This window comes from Phocoena sinus, chromosome 1 (assembly GCF_008692025.1).
Source record: "Phocoena sinus isolate mPhoSin1 chromosome 1, mPhoSin1.pri, whole genome shotgun sequence".
NCBI lineage: Eukaryota > Metazoa > Chordata > Mammalia > Artiodactyla > Phocoenidae > Phocoena > Phocoena sinus.
In genome coordinates this window covers 74,431,418-74,451,302 of record NC_045763.1, presented here as the reverse complement: position 1 = coordinate 74,451,302, position 19,885 = coordinate 74,431,418, and the positions used below count along the sequence as shown (strand labels likewise).

The window sequence follows — 19,885 nt, the reverse complement described above, 5'->3', positions numbered from 1 at the left end:
GTGTATCTACTATGTTTCAGGCACTGTTCTAGCTTCTGAGGATAAACAAGTAGATTAAAAAAAGATTCCATGGTCTCATAGAGCTTATATTCTAGTTAAGGTGTTTGACAATAAACCAATATATACTAGAATGTAAGGTAGTATTAAGTACTATGAAGAAAAATAAATCAGGATTAAAAAATTGAGAGAAGGTGACCTAAATGAAATGAGAAAAATACTATGCAGACATCTGTAGGTACAATGCATCAGGCAGAGGGAAGAGCAGATACAGAGGCCCTGGGGTAGAAGTCAGCTTGATGTATCCATGTGACAGGAGACACCATTTATTTCCTTATGTACAGGATAGTTGGTTTGTGCTGGTTAAGAGTGAGTGATGTGGAGGCGACAGTTGGATAGACAATCAGGGGTCAGATCACAACTTTACAGGCCATGGACAGTCTTTGGGTTTTATTCCAAGTAGTGAAAAACCACTGGAAAATTTTGAGCAGAGGAGTAACATAGTCTGGTTTATAATTTAGAAGGTTCATGAGAGCTACTTGTGAAGAATAGAACTAGGGGAGGGGGAATGTGGCAGAACAGAAGTAGAGACCAGGTAGGTTTTTCGAGTAACTGAGGCAAGAACTAATGGTTACTTAGCTAGGGTGGTAACTGAATTGGGTGGATGCTGGAGAACCTGCAGGGCTTTGTTGTTCCTGTTGTTTTGTTTTACTTTGATTTGGTTTTGGACCTGCTAAGGTTGATATATTGGTTAGATATCCAACTGAAGATATTGAGTGTGTAGGTGTATATATGAGTTTTTTAGTTCAGAGCTAAGGTTGCATATGGAGATACAAAATTTAAGGGTCACTAGGATATTTAAGCCTTGGGACTAGATGAGATTACCTAGAGAGTAAGTGTGGTTAGAAAAGAGAAGAGTTTTGAGGACTGAGCCCTGGGCCACTTCTATGTATAGAAATCAGAGAGATGGGGTGGAGGGATTAATCTAAGGGGACTAAGAAGGAGCAGCCAGTAAAGTATGAAAAACCATGGGAACTTGGGGTCCTTGAGGCCAAGTAAAGCAATTATTTCAGGGATGGAGTGATCAACTGAGTCAGATGTTGCTGATAGGAGTTATAAGACGAACAGCAAGACCTGACTGTTGTTTTTGACAACATGGAGGTTAATGGTTACCTGATCATAACAAATTCAGGGGAATGGTGGGGAGTAAAACTTGAATGGAGTAGGTTCAAGAAATGGGAAAAAGCACAGCTAGCCCAAGCACTTTTTCAAGGAATTTTGCTATAGAGGGGAAAGTTAAGTGTGGTGGTAGCTGAATAGCAGGTATGTGGGTTGAGGACAAGGTTTTTTTTTTTTTTTAAGACGAAGCTATTTACACTTGTTAGTTGCTGATGAGAATGATCTAGAAGAGAGGAATGGTACAGGAAAGAGAGGTGATAGAAAATTCTCGAAGTAAGTAAGCTGGGCAGGTTTGTCCTACCAGGAGCACTTATTCTAATAGGAGGGAAGGTAGAGTCTGTGGCATTGTGATGGGAAGATGTGAAGGTTTTCCTCCAATGTGGAGGGGCTTTGGAGATTTTCAGAGGCAGTACAACATCTCAGAGAGTAGGAGAGGGGAGTGGCCAGCAGCCCGAGGGGCCCATAGATGCATTGCAACATTATCTGGGGGGAGATGTACTATTTTAGTAGCTTTAGTGAAGCTGTTGTATTCCTAAATAGTGCAAACTATTACTTCCCCTTTCTAGGATTTATTGCTAGTAAGCTGGAAGCTGACAGTGATCAAATAATGACTTTGAAGTTATGTACTTTCCTCTGAGTAAACTGAACTCATCATTAAGCATTAACTCATTCAACAAAGGACAGCTTAGTGTCCTGTCATGTGCCAAACACTGTGCTACTGTTGAGGAGGGTGTAACAAAGCTGGTAACAGAAGTAGATTGAAAACATACTGTAAGCCCAGAACTCCTGTTTGTCAAGTCACTAACTGTGGCCTTATTCATTAAAATAAGGACCTCTTAGTGGAATTGGAACCCTGAATCTTTTCAAGTCCTTGTACTTTTTGTAACCTAGAAGATAGAAGAGTTTAGCTAAATTGGTAATTAAAACAAAATAGATAACCCAGAAACAGATTAAAATACTTATAAGATATTAATACTTGATAAATGTGACATTTCAAATCAGTGGAGTAAAGATAATTTTTTCCCCTAAATGATACTGAAACAATTGACTACCTTTTTGTAAGAAAATTAAGTTGGAGCATTACCTCTCACCATATGCAGAAATTAATTCTAGATAGATGATAGTTTTATATGTAAAAAAATATTAAAAGTTTAAAAGAAAATACAGAAAGCTATGTTTATAATCTTAGAATGAAGAAACAACTTCATAAGGAAGACTTAGGTTTTAGAACCCAGAAATCATAAAGGAGAAGAACGACATATTTGGTGACATAAAAACTTAATGGATGGCAAAAGGTGTCTTAAACCAGGTTAAAAGGCAGAAGTGGTGAGGAGAACTGGATGGCAGGGGAAAGGGGTGGATGTTGAAGAGGACAGATGTTTGCAGCACATAAAACACAAAGTAGCACAAGGAAACCAATACTTCCTACCGATCAATCAGCAGAAGACATACTATCTTGTAAAGTTAATAAATAAAATGGAAAAGCATATAAAAAAGCCATGAAAAGACAATTTATGGATCTTCAAAGAGCCAATTAACATGTAACTAGATCTTGTCCTCACTAATGCTGAAGGAAAAGCAAGTAAAAAACATGTCGGCAAAAATTAATAAGACATAATATCCAGTGATGGAAATAGTTTGGATAAAAGGGGCTTTATTATACTATTAGAGAGAGAACACATTGGTACAGCTCTTTAGAAAGGTAGTTTGCTGTATCTGTTAGAGTTACAAATGTTCACAACTTTATGACTCAGCAAAACCACTTCCAGCATTCTGTCCTACAGAATAATAATCTGTATAAAATGTATGTGTAAAAGATTTATGCACATGAACATTCACTGCAGTGGCATTTGTACAAGCAAAACACTTGAAGCAGACTAAATATCTATCAGTAGATTTATGATTAAATAAATTATAGTACATCCATACTACTCAGTTGTGTTAAACTGAGTGCTATTCTGGAATCATAGATCTTAACTTGAGATACAGCACAAGATTATGACTTGTGACATATGCAACACATGTACATTGGTAAAATTAGCCAGATTTTACTAATCATGAGTGAAGAATATAAGCGATAAGCAGCCACCAAGTGCATGGTTTCTGGGAGGCCATGAGTCCATCAGCCGTCAGGCATCTCTTTTCACATATGGGAAGCATTCTGGTTCAGAGTGATGAGTGCCAATTAAGTGTGGTTCACGTTGGCACTGAGGGAGCCTTCCAGATTTGGGTGGCTTTCATCTTTATTCTTCATTAGTTACCCATGCAGTCTTTGTGACCAATCCATTCTTTAGCCAGGTGAAATAAAAATACCAGGTTTATTTACTGTGAGTGTTGTCCCATAGAACTTTCTGCAATGACGGATATGTTCTGTATCTGTGATGTCCAATGCGGTGGTCACTAGCTACATGTGGCCACTGAGTGAGATCTTGAAATGTGGCTATTGTGACTAAGGAACTGAACTTTTAATTTTAATTAACTTAAATGTAAATAGCCAAATGTGTCTAGTGACTACTGCATTTAAGAGCGTGGATCTAGACAGACCACATGTAGCCTTCTAAGTTCTTACATGAGAACCTTCTCAGTTATTTTCCTGCTGAGAAATTCTATCAGAGGGTTTGCAAGAATGTCCATTAAGGTCACCATTGCCTTGGGCATCTCAAAGAGAGAGTGCCTTTTTCCTTTTCATATGCCATCTTTTACCAAGATAGTAAATTAAACAAACAAGTTATACAGTAATATGTGTTGTCCTACTTTAAATCACCACTCTGATTTTTACTGTTTTAAAAATATATATCTAGTGTTACAAAAATTTCAAAAATTAAGATATTTTATTTCTGGAGGATAGACTTACTGAGCCAGAGGAAGGAAAGTGGTAATATTTGGTGTCATGTTTCCTTTTGTTTTTGTATATTTCTGTTTTTTTTCAAGTGAACATAATCTTTTTAGAAATGAAAGAATGACAGGGAGACACAGGCATTTCTGTGAGGCCTGTCTGTATTCCCCCATAACCAGATATTATCTTTCCCTATTCTAAATCCTCACAGTACTTCATACTCAGTTGTACTTATGATCTGACTTGAGAGGTTTCTGTATTATTTTTTCCACCTTTCTAAAAGCCAGGGGCGAGGAGGGGAGGTGTGTCTTACTTTGTAGTCAGCTGTAGGCTTTCTATAAACATTTGTTCAGTTGATTCAAATCTAGACTCTTTTGTGGATTCTGTCAATAGCAAGTTAGCTTCTTCTTTCTTTACCCTTGTTTCTTTACTAGTGCTATGTATTTATCTGAACATCAACAAATTAAGATAATGCTGTTATGTTTTTTTAACATGTGATATGAGAAGGTCTGATAAAACATTGTATGGGGTGATCAAATGATGTGCATGAATAGTAATAATGTTTATCAATTAGAAGAAACAATCTATTTCATGTTTTAGGGTTGTTATGCTCAACTGTGTTTATAAATTTCGAGTAAAAGTAAATACTTGCTTATAAATTTACTAGCAAGTACTTGTGTCAGTATAGTGACTTCTGCTATACTGATTTACTCTAAGAATATTTGGAGTAAGTTATCTTTGTGTAATCCTTCCCTCCAGTTCTCAGATGTGCATCTGCATCTCTGTGTTCATCATACCCTGTTATGTTAAGGGAATGAGAGCACTGATGAGAGAGGGCATGTTTTTTATTCCAACTTAAACACCTTTTTCTTTTTCTTTGAACTCCTTTGTTGCATCTTCCATTTTGGCATTAATCAAAGCTACTATATTTCCTTTGTGCTTGTTATCAGTGATAAGATGTCCCATCTCCAACACAAAGCTACCCAAGCAGTTACAGTCATTCTTCTACAAGGTAATTTAATAGACAGTTCTATTTGGGGCAGAAGAATTCATAGCTTGAATTTAAAAAAAAATATTGGAGTATAGTTGATTTACAATGTTGTGTTAGTTTCTGCTGTACAGCAAAGTGAATCAGTTATACATATATGCACTCTATTAGATTCTTTTCCCATATAGGTCATTACAGAGTATTGAGTAGAGTTCCCTGGGCTATATAGTACATCCTGATTAGTTATCTTTTTTATATATAGTAGTGTGTATATGTCAATCCCAATCTCCCAATTTATCCCTCCTCTTCCCTCACACCCTGGTAACCATAAGTTTGTTTTCTGCATCTGTGCCTCTATTTCTGTTTTTAGATAAGTTCGTTTGTACCTTTTTTTTTTTGATTCCATATATAAGCGATATCATATGATATTGGGTTGGCCAAAAAGTCCGTTTGTGTTTTTTTCCATTACACTGTACGGAAAAACCCGAACGAACTTTTTGGCCAACCCAATATTTGTCTTTCTCTGTCTGACTTACTTCACTCAGTATGGCAATCTCTAGGTCCATCCATGTTGCTGCAAATGGCATTATTTCATAGCTTGAATTTTGACTCTCAGAGAAGAGTAAGGGCAGATCTTAACAAGAATAAGTTTATCTTGCAAAGTTGCCCAGGTTCATGGAGGGTCTGGAAAGGTGGCTGAGGGATGCTAGGTGTAGGTTATGATGAGAAGAGGAAGCCCAGTATTTACACAGTATGCAACTTATCTGTAGCAACTTTTCTTCCAGTTGTTATGATTACTCTGTTTCCTGTTCTTTCATCAACCATTTTGTTCTTTAAAAGGCTTTTCTTCCCCCCAAACAGACTCTAATTTCCTGGATATATAGCGATGGATGAGACTTCCTTATATATTTATAATAATGTATATATTATACATTATTCCCTACCTTGTTTATTTCAGATGAAATCAGAGGTAAAGTGGGATCAGAGAATGACTGACTGACTGGAATATTTTTTTTTCTTGACAACAAGAGAGCCAATATAATAATTAGCTTCAATAAATTGAAGCTATTTATTCAATAAATTCAATAAATTTATTCAATAAATTATTCAATAAATTCAATAATTATTCAATAAATAATTAGTTTCAATAAATTGAAACATTTTTTTAAAGCTTTTATATGTTGATATTAAACTAAAGGGGCAATAATAGGTAGTGGAAAGAGGAACTGGACTTGTAGTCATATGGACTTGGGTTCAGTACTGCCCCTGCCCTTTGTGCGGGGGCAGGTAACTTCTCACAACTTCTCTGAGGTTTGTAGCATTAAGTATTGGAGAGTTCTTGTGAGGAAGTAAGCCGTCATGTGGCAAAGATGCTCTAGGCTTAGAAGGTATAAAATGCAGGTGATTTTTTTTTTCCTTCTAAGGATCTTCATGCCAGGCTGTTTCTCTGATGTATTTTATTACTAATAACTCTTCATGTGTAGAATTATTTTATGTAGAATATGTATAAATGAAGTATAAAAATTTGTCTGTAGGGTTGTAACATGTTGGCTCTTCATTTGACTATCTGTTTGAAACCTGTGCTATTGCTTTATAAAGCTAGAAACTGCATCCAAGACAAAAAAGAAACCTAGAAATGTGGGTCAGCTTTAGAATGTAGCATTAGGTATTATTAAAAGTTACCCATTTAGAAGGCTAAGAATTTAACTAATTTAACATCTAGATGTGGATTAATCAGATCTATCCTTTGGACTATGATGGTAGTCAATAATCATTGGATGGCTATGTCAGTTCAGTTCCCTGGGAAGCAGACATAAGACAGAATTAGAAGTGAAAGACATTTATGAGAGAAGACACCCAAGAAGGATAAAGGGGAGAGAAAGTTTGAGCAGGTAGAAGAGCCTTCCACCTGCAATATTGGTCTAACACCAGTGAATGGAAGGCAGGAGGATTGGGGATGAAGATCTTCAGACTTTAGTGAAGTTCTGAGAAAGGCCTGTCAGGCTGATGGGGAGCCCAGAACACAGATTGCCTGTTAGAAGGATCACACTGGGCAGAAATATTCCTCCTCTGGTATCCCAACCGTGCTCAATCCTTGGTTGGGAGCAGCCTGGGGAGAGTATAAGCTTGGCTTGACTGTTGTAACGGATCCTGAATGGGGATGCTGTCAGCTAACTGCACTCTTAGAAGCTGGTTGATTCAAATGGCATGTCTCCATGACTACCACAAAGGTTGTGTGTGATACAATTTAATTTGACAAACATTTATTGGTTGCCAATTTTGTACAAGAGCTACACTAGGCACTATTGGGGATTTTGAGAGTTGTTTATTCATTCATTTATTTATTTGCTCATTAAAACATACACTCAACAATATTGATTGAGAGACGACCATGTCCCAAGCAGAATTCTAGATGTGGAATGCACAAGACTCTCATTTAAATCTCTTAATTCCATTTAGAAACCATTGTTGAAATATGTATCTCAATTTTTCTGCTCTAGTATTGGAAGCTTTTGCTAGTTTCTCATTTGAATATTGCAAAACTCTTAAGATTAGAATGCCACACACACAAACTCTTCCACATGTCTTATTTCAAATTTTTCTTAATGGGAGTAAAATTTAAAGGTCAATGATGTAGGACTAAACTACTGAAAGGAATCCTCACCAGGTGAAAATGGAATCAGCTGATCTTACTTAATGTCATGTTGTGGTAACTCCACACTAGCATAATTCAGCTTTCTGCTAAGAATGCAGTTGCTTTATATAGTTTGTAAGGAATATACTTGAAGTATGAAAATATCACAGCAATGGTGGGCTGTGAAGAATGCCAAATTTTCTGAAAAGCTTATTCTCTGATATCTAGGCATAAGCTAAGATTGGAGAAGGAAGAGAAATAAGTAGTGATAATAAGGTTGTACAATATTTGCATTTATTTTGGGGTTCTAAGAAACCCTTGTTTATCAAGTATTTCTTCTCTAAATAGCAATTTTTAAAATACCTACTGTAGCTGCTTCTGCATGAATTTTGCTGTTATTATTTTCCATCTCTTTTTCATTTGGGCTGACATAGATGCTGTACAGGGCTGTTCATTTTCCATCAGCAAAGATGCCTTTACTCTATGTCATGGCTGCTGCATGCATCATTAGTACAGCATGTAGTGATTTTAATGTTATTTCTAAACCTCCCTCACCTCATGCCATTATTTTAATTTAGGACCAACTGTTCAACCATATGGAGCAGTTTGTCATTCAGCATCTGTATGTTCTTGCAAAATATGAATTTGTCTGTGGGCTTTATGCCTTCAAATATGCTATATTTCATATGGAAAAGATAAATCTTTTCATTTTATTAATGCTTTCATTGACTGAGTATCCCATTTATTTTTTCCCTTGGAGAGCTTGATGTTGGATCGGGATGCTTTTAAAAGTCACAATGTCAGGAAATGGATCCATTACCTAACATATTCTATAAGTTAGCCTCACATGAGTCCACAGGTAAACACAAAGGGCACCTTGCTGACTATTTGTTTTTGTGTTTCACAAGTTATTCATCTCCCATCCATTTACTTCTAACTGAAAAACACCCAGAAATCCAAATAGCATTGCAGATAGAACTGACACTAATTTTCCTCATCCCAGTCTGATTTCTTGCCTGTTTTCTGCCTTCCTAAAATTACTCAGCCAGTGTTTTGCTAGAGGTACAGGCATTGTCTCCCCATCTGTGTAGCCTTTTAAGCAAACTGGTTCCTGATGGACTGCATGGCCTTATTGGAGGGGGTGCCTGGGCAACCTTGTTTGTACACAGTGACTCCACCCATTTTCCCAAGTATTACTTGACTAGAGGTGAATCTGAATCTAAGAAGAGACAATCTCTTCTAGGATTTTGCTGTTGGCACCAGGACAGATCAAATTAATTATGAGGCATTGTCAGGTAGTGGTTAAGATCATGGGTCTGGCTACATAGCTATCCATTACCTAACTGTGCAATCCTGGGTAAGTTACTTATCTGCTCTATGCCTGGGTTTTCTCATCCATAAAATGAGATTCAAAATGTTTTCAGAACCAAACATTTTTCATAACCATTAGGCAGCAAAACCTAACCTGCCGGAACTCCTTTGGAGACAATGACCCTACAGGAAGTTATTTGTTATTTTTGTCTGTCTCTTGGTTTGAATATTCACATGTTTTCCTGTGGAAATAGTAATGTGTATGATTATGAAATCTAGCCTCAAGATTTTTGGAAAGGGGTTGTAGACCAGTGTTATCTATCTCAATGTTTTTATTTTGAGGATTAAATGAATTGCTGTATGTAAAAGTGATTAGAACAGTGTTTGGTCCATTGTAAGCCTTCAATAAGTGTTAGCTCTGATTTTTACCTTGTTTGCATAGGTTTCACTTTCTTGCAAGAAGCATTTTCACTAAGACAAACACCTACTAAGTGCTAGACCTCTTTTGAGCCTTGGGGACATGGCAGGGTATACTGGTATAATTCCTCTTTTTATGTAGCTAACAGTCTCCATTAACTAAACAGGAAATTAAAATAAAGTGAGATAATTATTAATAGAGGAAGAGTTGGGCATTCAGGGATCATACAGTAGTTTAGTGGCAGGTAAAGGTCTCCCTGGAGAAGTGATGTTTGAGGTAAAACATAGAAGTTCACCAGGTGAACAGTTGGGGCAAGACTGTTCCAGGCAGAGGAGAGAGGCTATGTGAAGACTCAGAGGAGAGATGAAGGGTTTGGGCTCTGGCTTCCTTGGTTTATATGCCCTCGTATCCTCCAAATTACAGGTCTAACCCACTCCTTTCTCCAGGACCAGAGCTTGAAATTGAAAGATGAAGGGAAGCAAAGGAGAATGTATCTTCCCAGAAGGTGCTCTGGCAAAGAACGAGCAAGTTTCTGGGTTGCCCAGGCCGTGCCGGTCTCACAATCTGGGAGATCACTCCTCAGGCAGAGTTGTTTGCTGGGTTGCAAGAGGTCTGAAGATTTATCCGTCTCCATGTTGGAGGAAACATGAGGAGTGGCACAGCTGCATTCCCTATCCCTAACTCCTGGGCCGTTTTCCGAAGTTGCTGCTTTTAGCCATGTGTAGGCTAGTATATTAGACCATCATGCTTTAAAATTCCGTCGAAATTAAGAACAAAGCATATACAGAGTAGTGGCCAAGAGAGCCTCCTCTAAGTGATGTACGGAGAGCAGTGCTTGGCGCGGAGCAGGCAGCCAGTTCATGTGAGCTGCCCTCCTCTTTGGTTCTGTCGCATCCTATGGTTTTCACTGTGCGCATATTCAGAAGGAAATAACGAATAACTCGTCATCTCAAATGCTGTGTCACTTTAAAGCTGAATAATTATTTAATAATAGAATATGAAATGAAGGTAATGTTAAAATTTCCAGTATTGTTAACATTTTAATTGCATTTATTATGTAGAACTCATATTTATTCTTGAAACCAATTTATGGGTTATCTTTGCTGCTTTTTAAATTCTTCCTGCGTTATGACTTTTGGCCTGTCTGTTATTACTCACTAATACATAGAAAGGAGGAAGGGAAGTTGAGAAGAGAATTGATTAAAATTTGCCATTTACTGCTAGTGTTGATTCTCGTATCACATCAATTATGAGTCCTCTTTTCTACATTAAAAATATAAAAGGTTAAACTATTAGCTTAACTGAAAATCGTAAAAAGATAAAAGGTATGAATTAATGTCTGATGTCCAAATTATATCAGTATTGTGAACAACTCATATCAAAAATTTTTAAATCCCTTTTCATAATTAAGCTTTCAATATCTAATAAGCTTTTCCAGGACAATTTTTTTCACAAGCTACTTTATTACAGATTGCATGATCTCTCCTCATTCTCCTGCCCTTCAGCCCACACACTCCTGACGCCTGTAGGGTTTACATACTGTTCCCACTTCACAGTGAAAGAAGCTGGAGCAGGAAAGGAAGGAATCATGCTGCTTACACAATTCACTGTGAGAAGCTGTAGTTGATATTCTTCTATAAATAAAATGTTATTTTGAAATTTTTTCCCTAAATTGATTTTTTTGCTTTATTTATTTATTTATTTTTCATCTTTATTGGAGTATAATTGCTTTACAATGGTGTATTAGTTTCTGCTTTATAACAAAGTGAATCAGTTATACATATACATATGTTCCCATATCTCTTCCCTTTTGCGTCTCCCTCCCTCCCACCCTCCCTATCCCACCCTCCCTATCCCACCCCTCCAGGCGGTCACAAAGCACCGAGCTGATCTCCCTGTGCTATACGGCTACTTCCTACTAGCTAGCGATTTTACGTTTGGTAGTGTATATATGTCCATGCCACTCTCTCACTTTGTCACAGCTTACCCTTCCCCCTCCCCGTATCCTCAAGTCAATTCTCTAGTAGGTCTGTGTCTTTATTCCTGTCTTACCCCTAGGTTCTTCATGACATTTTTTTTCTTAAATTCCATATGTATGTGTTAGCATACGGTATTTGTCTTTCTCTTTCTGACTTACTTCACTCTGTATGACAGACTCCAGGTCTATCCACCTCATTACAAATAGCTCAATTTCATTTCTTTTTATGGCTGAGTAATATTCCATTGTATATATGTGCCACATCTTCTTTATCCATTCATCCGATGATGGACACTTAGGTTGTTTCCATCTCTGGACTATTGTAAATAGAGATGCAATGAATATTTTGGTACAAGACTATTTTTGAATTATGTGTTTTTCAGGATATATGCCCATTAGTGGGATTGCTGGGTCATATGGTAGTTCTATTTGTAGATTTTTAAGGAACCTCCATACTGTTTTCCATAGTGGCTGTACCAATTCACATTCCCACCAGCAGTGCAAGAGTGTTCCCTTTTCTCCACACCCTCTCCAGCATTTATTGTTTGTAGATTTTTTCATGATGGCCATTCTGACTGGTGTGAGATGATATCTCATTGTAGTTTTGATTTGCATTTCTCTAATGATTAATGATGTTGAAACACATGAAAGTAGCTTTGATTTGCATTTCTCTAATGATTAGTGATGTTGAAACACATGAAAGAATGTGTTTATTGGCAGTCTGTATATCTTCTTTGGAGAAATGTCAATTTAGGTCTTCTGCCCATTTTTGGATTGGGTTGTTTGGTTTTTGTTATTGAGCTGCATGAGCTGCTTATAAATTTTGAAGATTAATCCTTTGTCAGTTGCTTCATTTGCAAATATTTTCTCCCATTCTGAGGGTTGTCTTTTGGTCTTGTTTATGGTTTCCTTTGCTGTGCAAAAGCTTTTAAATTTCATTAGGTCCCATTTGTTTATTTTTGTTTTTATTTCCATTTCTCTAGGAGGTGGGTCAAAAAGGATCTTGCTGTGATTTATGTCATAGAGTGTTCTGCCTATGTTTTCCTCTAAGAGTTTGATAGTTTCTGGCCTTACATTTAGGTCTTTAATCCATTTTGAGCTTATTTTTGTGTGTGGTGTTAGGGAGTGATCTAATCTCATACTTTTACATGTACCTGTCCAGTTTTCCCAGCACCACTTATTGAAGAGGCTGTCCTTTCTCTACTCTACATTCCTTCCTCCTTTATCAAAGATAAGGTGACCATAGGTGCGTGGGTTTATCTCTTGCCTTTCTATCCTGTTCCATTGATCTATCTTTCTGTTTTTGTGCCAGTACCATACTGTCTTGAGTACTGTAGCTTTGTAGTATAGTCTGAAGTCAGGGAGCCTGATTCCTCCAGCTCCGTTTTTCGTTCTCAAGATTGCTTTGGCTATTCGGGGTCTTTTGTGTTTCCATACAAATTGTGAAATTTTTTGTTCTAGTTCTGTGAAAAGTGCCAGTGGTAGTTTGATAGGGATTGCATTGAATCTGTAGATTGCTTTGGGTAGTAGAGTCATTTTCACAATGTTGATTCTTCCAACCCAAGAACATGGTATATCTCTCCATCTATTTGTATCATCTTTGATATCTTTCATCAGTGTCTTATAATTTTCTGCATACAGGTCTTTTGTCTCCTTAGGTAGGTTTATTCCTAGATATTTTATTCTTTTTGTTGCAATGGTAAATGGGAGTGTTTTCTTGATTTCACTTTCAGATTTTTCATCACTAGTGTATAGGAATGCCAGAGATTTCTGTGCATTAATTTTGTGTCCTGCTACTTTACCAAATTCATTGATTAGGTCTAGTAGTTTTCTGGTAGCATCTTTAGGATTCTCTATGTATAGTATCATGTCATTTGCAAACAGTGACAGCTTTACTTCTTCTTTTCCAATTTGTATTCCTTTTATTTCCTTTTCTTCTCTGATTGCTGTGGCTAAAACTTCCAAAACTATGTTGAATAATAAGAGTGGTGAGAGTGAGCAACCTTGTCTTGTTCCTGATCTTAGTGGAAATGGTTTCAGTTTTTCACCATTGAGGACGATGTTGGCTATGCGTTTGTCATATATGGCCTTTATTATGTTGAGGAAAGTTCCCTCTATGTCTACTTTCTGCAGGGTTTTTATCATAAATGGGTGTTGAATTTTGTCGAAAGCTTTCTCTGCATCTATTGAGGTGATCATATGGTTTTTCTCCTTCGATTTGTTAATATGGTGTATCATGTTGATTGATTTGTGTATATTGAAGAATCCTTGCATTCCTGGAATAAACCCCACTTGATCATGGTGTATGATCCTTTTAATGTGCTGTTGGATTCTGTTTGCTAGTATTTTGTTGAGGATTTTTGCATCTATGTTCATCAGTGATATTGGCCTGTAGTTTTCTTTCTTTGTGACATCCTTTTCTGGTTTTGGTATCAAGGTGATGGTGGCCTCGTAGAATGAGTTTTTAAACAGATGTTTATTCTAAATTTGCCTTTTTCAGAGAAAACTAATATCACTTCTTTAAATATGGCTGTTTTAAAGAGAAACAAATTAAATTCTTTTATATGCTCCCAGTTTTCTATACGTTTGTACCTATGGAGAAAAATCGTATCTTCATTCAGTCTGTATGTTTGAAAGTCTTTCTCTTTTCATCTCTCACTCTCATCTTTACAAGGAGTCCCTTTAATTAGATAAAATAAGAAGTGAAAAATCTACTTTGGTGAACTGAAATTAGGATAACTGTATTTGTTCATATTTACTTTTTTAAAAAAAGTGTTTCCTTGCAAATACCTGAATTGCAGAAGTATTAAATACATTGAATTAGTCAAAGTAGCTTTTTGGGATTTATAAATTTTTCAGAACCTCTAGGATTTTAGTTTCCCAGAATTAGATTAATCCTAGGCCTGTTTCATGATACTTCCTCATTATTGGTCCATATGTGGTCTGCTTTTATTTAGTTAGTGTTTTTAAGTTATTGTACCGTTTGTGAACCCAACACCCAAATCAAGTATATTGCCAATAATCTATTTTCTTATCAAATGACTACCTTCCATCCCCCTGGCCCTTATGTCTCAGATAGCCATTTTCTTAAGTTCAGTATTCCCCAGTCCCTTGCTTTCTTTCTTTATATATTCTTATTATATCTATGTGTATTCCTCATAAGTATTTTTAAAATTTAATTGTCTTTACTTCTTTTAAAAGAGTTTCATACTGTATGTAATGACTGGTATGTATTTTTTAAAAACTTAACCATTGATAATTAAGATGCTCCGGGTTGTTGTGTGCCCTTTAATTTCATTCATTTTGACTGCTGTATAAAAGTCCAAGGGAATGAGTATATGACTTTTATTCACTCTCCCATTGATCGAGAGTTAGAATATTTCAAGTTGTCTGTAATTGTGAACAGCTGTTTGAACATTCTTGTACATGGCTTTTGTTTTTAACCTGTGAGAGAGTTTCTCTTAGGAATGGACTTGCTGGGTCTTGGGGTATATGCATTTTCAACTTTGGGAGATAATGCCCAGCTATTTCAATTTGTACTCCTGCTAACAAGTCTAAGAGATGCTGTAGATCCATATTTCTCCAGCACTTGGTGTTGTCAGACTTTTAATTTTTGTCAATTAAATGGATAGAAAATGATGTCTTATATAAGTCTTAATTTTTATTCTTTATGTTTATCAGACGTATTTATTTCCTCTTTTGTGAAATTTCTGTTCATGTATTTTTGTCCTTTTTTTTCTGTTAATTTGTTGGTGTGTATTTAACAATTGGTTAGGCATTCATTATATATTCCTGATACTAATCTTTTGTTAGATGTATATGTTTTAAATGTATTTTCCCAGTTTGTGACTTGATCTTTGTTTCTTTTAAGCTATCTTTTGATGGCCAGAAGTTCTTAATTTTAATATAAGGGAAACCTATTAATCTTTTATGTTCTATACTTTTTTGCTACTTAAGTAACCTTTTTCTAAACCAGGGTCTAAAAGATATTCACTAATACTTTTCACTAAGATATTTCATGGCTTATTTTTCAAACTTAAAACCTTAATCACTCTAGAGTTGATTTTTGTGAATTGAGGGAATGATTCAACTTTATCTATTTTTTCCATGAAGATTACTATTTAAAAATTCTCCATTTATCGATTTAATTTAAATTTCACTTAACTTTAATTTTTAAATTTAATCTCTTCTTACTCCAACGAGTCAGACTTGCCACCTATGTCATATACCAGAGTTTCATAAATACTGGATCTATTTCTGGACTTTTCATTCTGTGCTGTCGTTTAGTGAGTGAGTGAGTGAGTATGTGTGTGTGTGTATTCATTTTTGAATTATATATATTCATCTTTGAATTTTAAGCACACACGTATACACCTAGATTTTGAAATATTTTGGGTTTTCCACTAGGTTTTGGACATAGTAAAAACAAGTGTCCGTACAGTTCTTCCACGCATCTGGAAGGTACCTGATGTTGAGGAAGTAAATTTATATCGGATTTTCAACCGAGTTTTTAATCGCTTACTCTGGAGTCATGGACAAGGACTGTGGAACTGTTTCTGTGATTCAGGGTAAGTTTTAAGTTATCTTTTATTATTGTCATTTTTAATAATTTACTATTTAGTTATAAAGTTAGCCCAATAAAATGGCTGAATTTCTTTAATCTCTTAAAATGTGGATTTGTAACTGCATGTAAGTTTCGGTACTCAACTATAAATTATAGTATTTAAGCTGATGTAGATGAGATGATGGATATGAACACAACACCACCCAACAAAGTTGAATTCAGTGGAGAGAAAGTAGTCTTAATTAATGAAAAATCTCAGTTAGAAATCTGTATCCTTACAGCTCTTCTGCTGTTGCCTTTATGTAGCAGACTTCCAAAATCATGGCTACACTCCTGCTCCTCTGCAGACTTTCAGTCCTGTCAAAGCTGTTGTGGCTCACTGTCATTTTGTCTTCAAGATATCGAAAACCAAACGTTCCATACCTCCCTTTTATTCAGAAATGGCTTCCCTTCTGGACTTCCCAAAACCCCATTGTTATTCTCCCAATCACATGGGTTTGATATCTCAGGGGCATCCACATCCTTGTTCTCCTTCATTTTCTTTATTCAGTCATGTGCTAAATCTTGTTAGTTTTTCTGTCACATCCCCACTGTGGCTACTCTAGATTGTTTTTCATTATTCTTAACAATTATTTAATTGTAGGTTGTTTTTCACTGTTCTTCACAATTATCGAGTATTTATTTGATAATTTAAATACTTTTGGAGATACAAAGCTGAATCTGACATAGATCCTGCCCTGAAGAAACTTAAAAATGATAATAGCTAACACTATACCACTTATACTATGTGTCAGGCATTGTTCTAAGCACTGTACATGTATTAAGTAATTTAATCCACATAACATCACTTTGAAGCAGGTTTTATGATAATTTCCATTTTATAGATAAGGAAACCAAGGCACAGATAGGTGCTAAGGACCTAGTGCAACTGGGATTTGAACTTAAGCAACCTGGTCCCAGATTTCATGCTCTTAACCAATAAAACTCTGCTGTCTCTAATAGACAAAATAAGATACATGCAAAAGTCATGATTATGAAGGAGATGACAGATACGTTATTGTAGGACTTCAGAGAAGAGGAGCCTTCTTGGTAGAAAGGCTAAATGAAATTAATAGATTCCCAGGCATTTTTGCCTCCAGTTTTTTGTTTCCCTTATCCATCCTACTGTCAGAGTCATTTCCTAAAATCTGTAATGATTTCCCTCATTTATCATTAAAGTCTAGACTTTTTATCTAGAGATATAAGACTCTTTAATATGCTGATTCTTTCTTATTTCTCCAGTCTTCTCTCTCATTACTCTCCTACTTAAACTTTGCTCCCCAAAAACAAATTCATTATTTTTCAAATATCTTAAAAATTTGTCCTTTTCTGCCTCCAAACTGTTAGTGTCAATGGGTAGCTGATTGGGCTGCCTTCTACAACCCCATTTCTCCAATCCCCTCTGCATTATTTAAATCCTATGTAAAGACCCAGACCATGCCCTTTTTTTGGGAAAACCTTAACAGACTATTCTAGTCTGACATGATCTCTGAATGTCTTCCATTTAAATATTCTAGTCATCTAGTACTGAATCATTTATACCATTTGCAGACTTATTCTCACCACCATAATTTTCCTCAGCTACCATTCACCAACAGGGAGAATTCACAAGGTGCTCTGGGTTGTGATGAAATCTGAGAATAATCTTGGCCATAAATTATTTCTACAGAGACTTAAGTGAAACATTTGAACTGTACTCCATGGCCCTTAGTTGATGGCTGTCTGTAGAAGTTCTCTTAATCTAAAGTCATAATTAGAATTTTTTTCTGTTTTTTGATCCACTGGTTGGAATGTTGAACATGGATTTCAGCTACTCTTCACAAATGGAAGGCACTGAGATAGTCTGCTACTGAAATTGGTGCTGATGACACTATTTTGGTAATTTACTCTGACTCCATTCAGAATCCTTTTCTCTTGTACCTAGCACACCACTCCCCCCCAGATGTCTCTGGTGGTATCTATTACTACTAGTAATCATAAAGAATGTAAATAACATTTATTGAAAGATTACTAAGTGCCTGATACTGTTTTTCATAGTAAACATTTTTATAATTACCACTACAATATTTTGAGTAAACTATTATTATTATTTTCATTGTATAGATAAGGAAATGGAAGCATAAAGTATATAACTTGCCCAAGTTCTCATAGTGAGCCTGGATTTAAACCCAGGTTGTCTGAGTCAAGAGCCCAAGCTCTTAACTCTATGCTTTATTCAGTCCTCTCAAAGCAGCATTGCCCATGGTTGCCAAGCTTGCTATACTGCAAGCCCATAGCATTAGCCCAATCCCCAGCCCACTGCACTGGAGCGGCTGGAGCAGGAGTAGCTTTGAGTCCTATTTGACCTCCACTCTCCATCCATTTCTTTAAAAACTTGGAGGCTTGTAGAGATGAGTTTTACATCCGATTTTGGGTTTTTTTTGTACCTTTACAAATGGCATTCCTAGGCTTCTTCAACTTAGTGAAGTCACATAGTGTTGTGTGTGTTTGATTGTCACTTTGGACCCAGACTAGTTCTGCTTATTCTTTGAATCGTATCTAGTCAATGTATACTCCTTTAACCTTTGATCTAACAGCCTAGCGGTCTAGGTAAAAATCTACTCTTAGCTCATTTCTAAAGGAATGATTTTAATAAAAGGTGTAGCTGTCTTTCACAGTTAGGTGTAAAACTCTTAGAAAAAACATTCCAAATAACTCTGGGCCACCTTGATTCCTGCATCTGCCTGTCAACATCTCAATAATAAAACAAAATGAATAAACCATTCCCTGTCCACGTCCAGAAACTTCAAAGAATATTGTAGATGTTTGTCATAGGTTTTCCTAGAATTGGCCCAGGGGTTTGGCTGATGCATCAAAGAGAAAACACCCTCATCCCCCTCTCTTGCTCTTCCAGGCTGCTGAAGCCCATGCTCAGTGACCGTTTTTTATCACATGCAGCCTCCTGGGAGTGCTATTCAGAATGATGCTCCACGTTCTGAATGTGTCCTCTCCAGGGGAACAGCTTTTGGAATTTTCATGCATAAAATTATCCACCATGTTTTACTGAGCCAGGGGAAGCCTAGGTGCTATGGGACTCAAACTCAGGCCACAGAGCTCAGGAAAGGTGGCCAAGGGAAGCAATATTTCAGCTTAGACTTTCAGAATGAGGAAGAAGAGGAATTTGCCAGGTAAAGCAAAGAGGAGGAGGCAAGGGGACTATGGGAGAAGGAATGTATTATTTGGAAAAGCCCTCTTTCCACTCAAACTCCTGATATGTAAACCCCAAAGGAAAGAATCTAGTTTAGACCCTTTAGCCAAAGACATTTTCCTATGGAAGTTTGTCGTAGAAAAGCTTTTCTTTTACAATCTCAGGGAAAGAAGAAATTGTAAGGAATATTCTAAGGCAGCAGTCTGCTTCTAGGCTGAATTATATGCCTACCTGAAAATGTATGCGTATCATATAGACTACTTAAAATGATGTGACTCTTACTGTTCTCATATCACTTTCAACTGGATGTTGCGTTGTTCATACTTTTCAGCTCATTAATCTTTCTGTTGCTGATTGTCCGGTTGGTGTAGTCCAGATTTTTTTTTTTTTTTTCTTACTTTCCTTTCTTCTTTGGGCTACTCAGTCATTCATTTGGGCTTCTACCAGAGGAGAAAGAAATGAATGTTTCACTTTTTAGATAGCTGCTTTATTAAATATTTTGATGAAAAAGCTGGTAAAAATTATTGGATTACTGGATAATATGAGGCTTTTCAAGTCTCTGGATTTCATTAATCATTCCCCTTTGTTACCGGGAGGTTATTCAGTATTCTGTATCTTATTGTTATATTATTAAAAATGTCATTTGAAGTCATTTCTTTTCATATTTCTCTGAGGATTAGGGAGTTCCGGAGAGAACTTTTTAACCATTTCATTTTTCTTTTTGAATTCATAGATTTTGGCCCTCCCATTTCC

General features: G+C 36.4%; 1 protein-coding gene across 5 annotated transcripts in view; it reads left to right on the top strand.

The window, feature by feature from the left end:
- The window catches only part of TTLL7 (tubulin tyrosine ligase like 7), a 162,006-nt gene that overhangs the window by 125,056 nt on the left and 17,065 nt on the right, over window positions 1-19,885 (top strand). For all 5 annotated transcript variants that reach the window (XR_004345957.1, XM_032606744.1, XM_032606765.1 and 2 more), the window contains one exon: window positions 15,750-15,910. Coding sequence is in view for 4 of the 5 variants with exons in the window: in XM_032606744.1 (XP_032462635.1) it covers window positions 15,750-15,910 (161 nt within the window). In the remaining variant the exon portion in view is untranslated. The remainder of the gene's footprint in view (window positions 1-15,749; window positions 15,911-19,885) is intronic.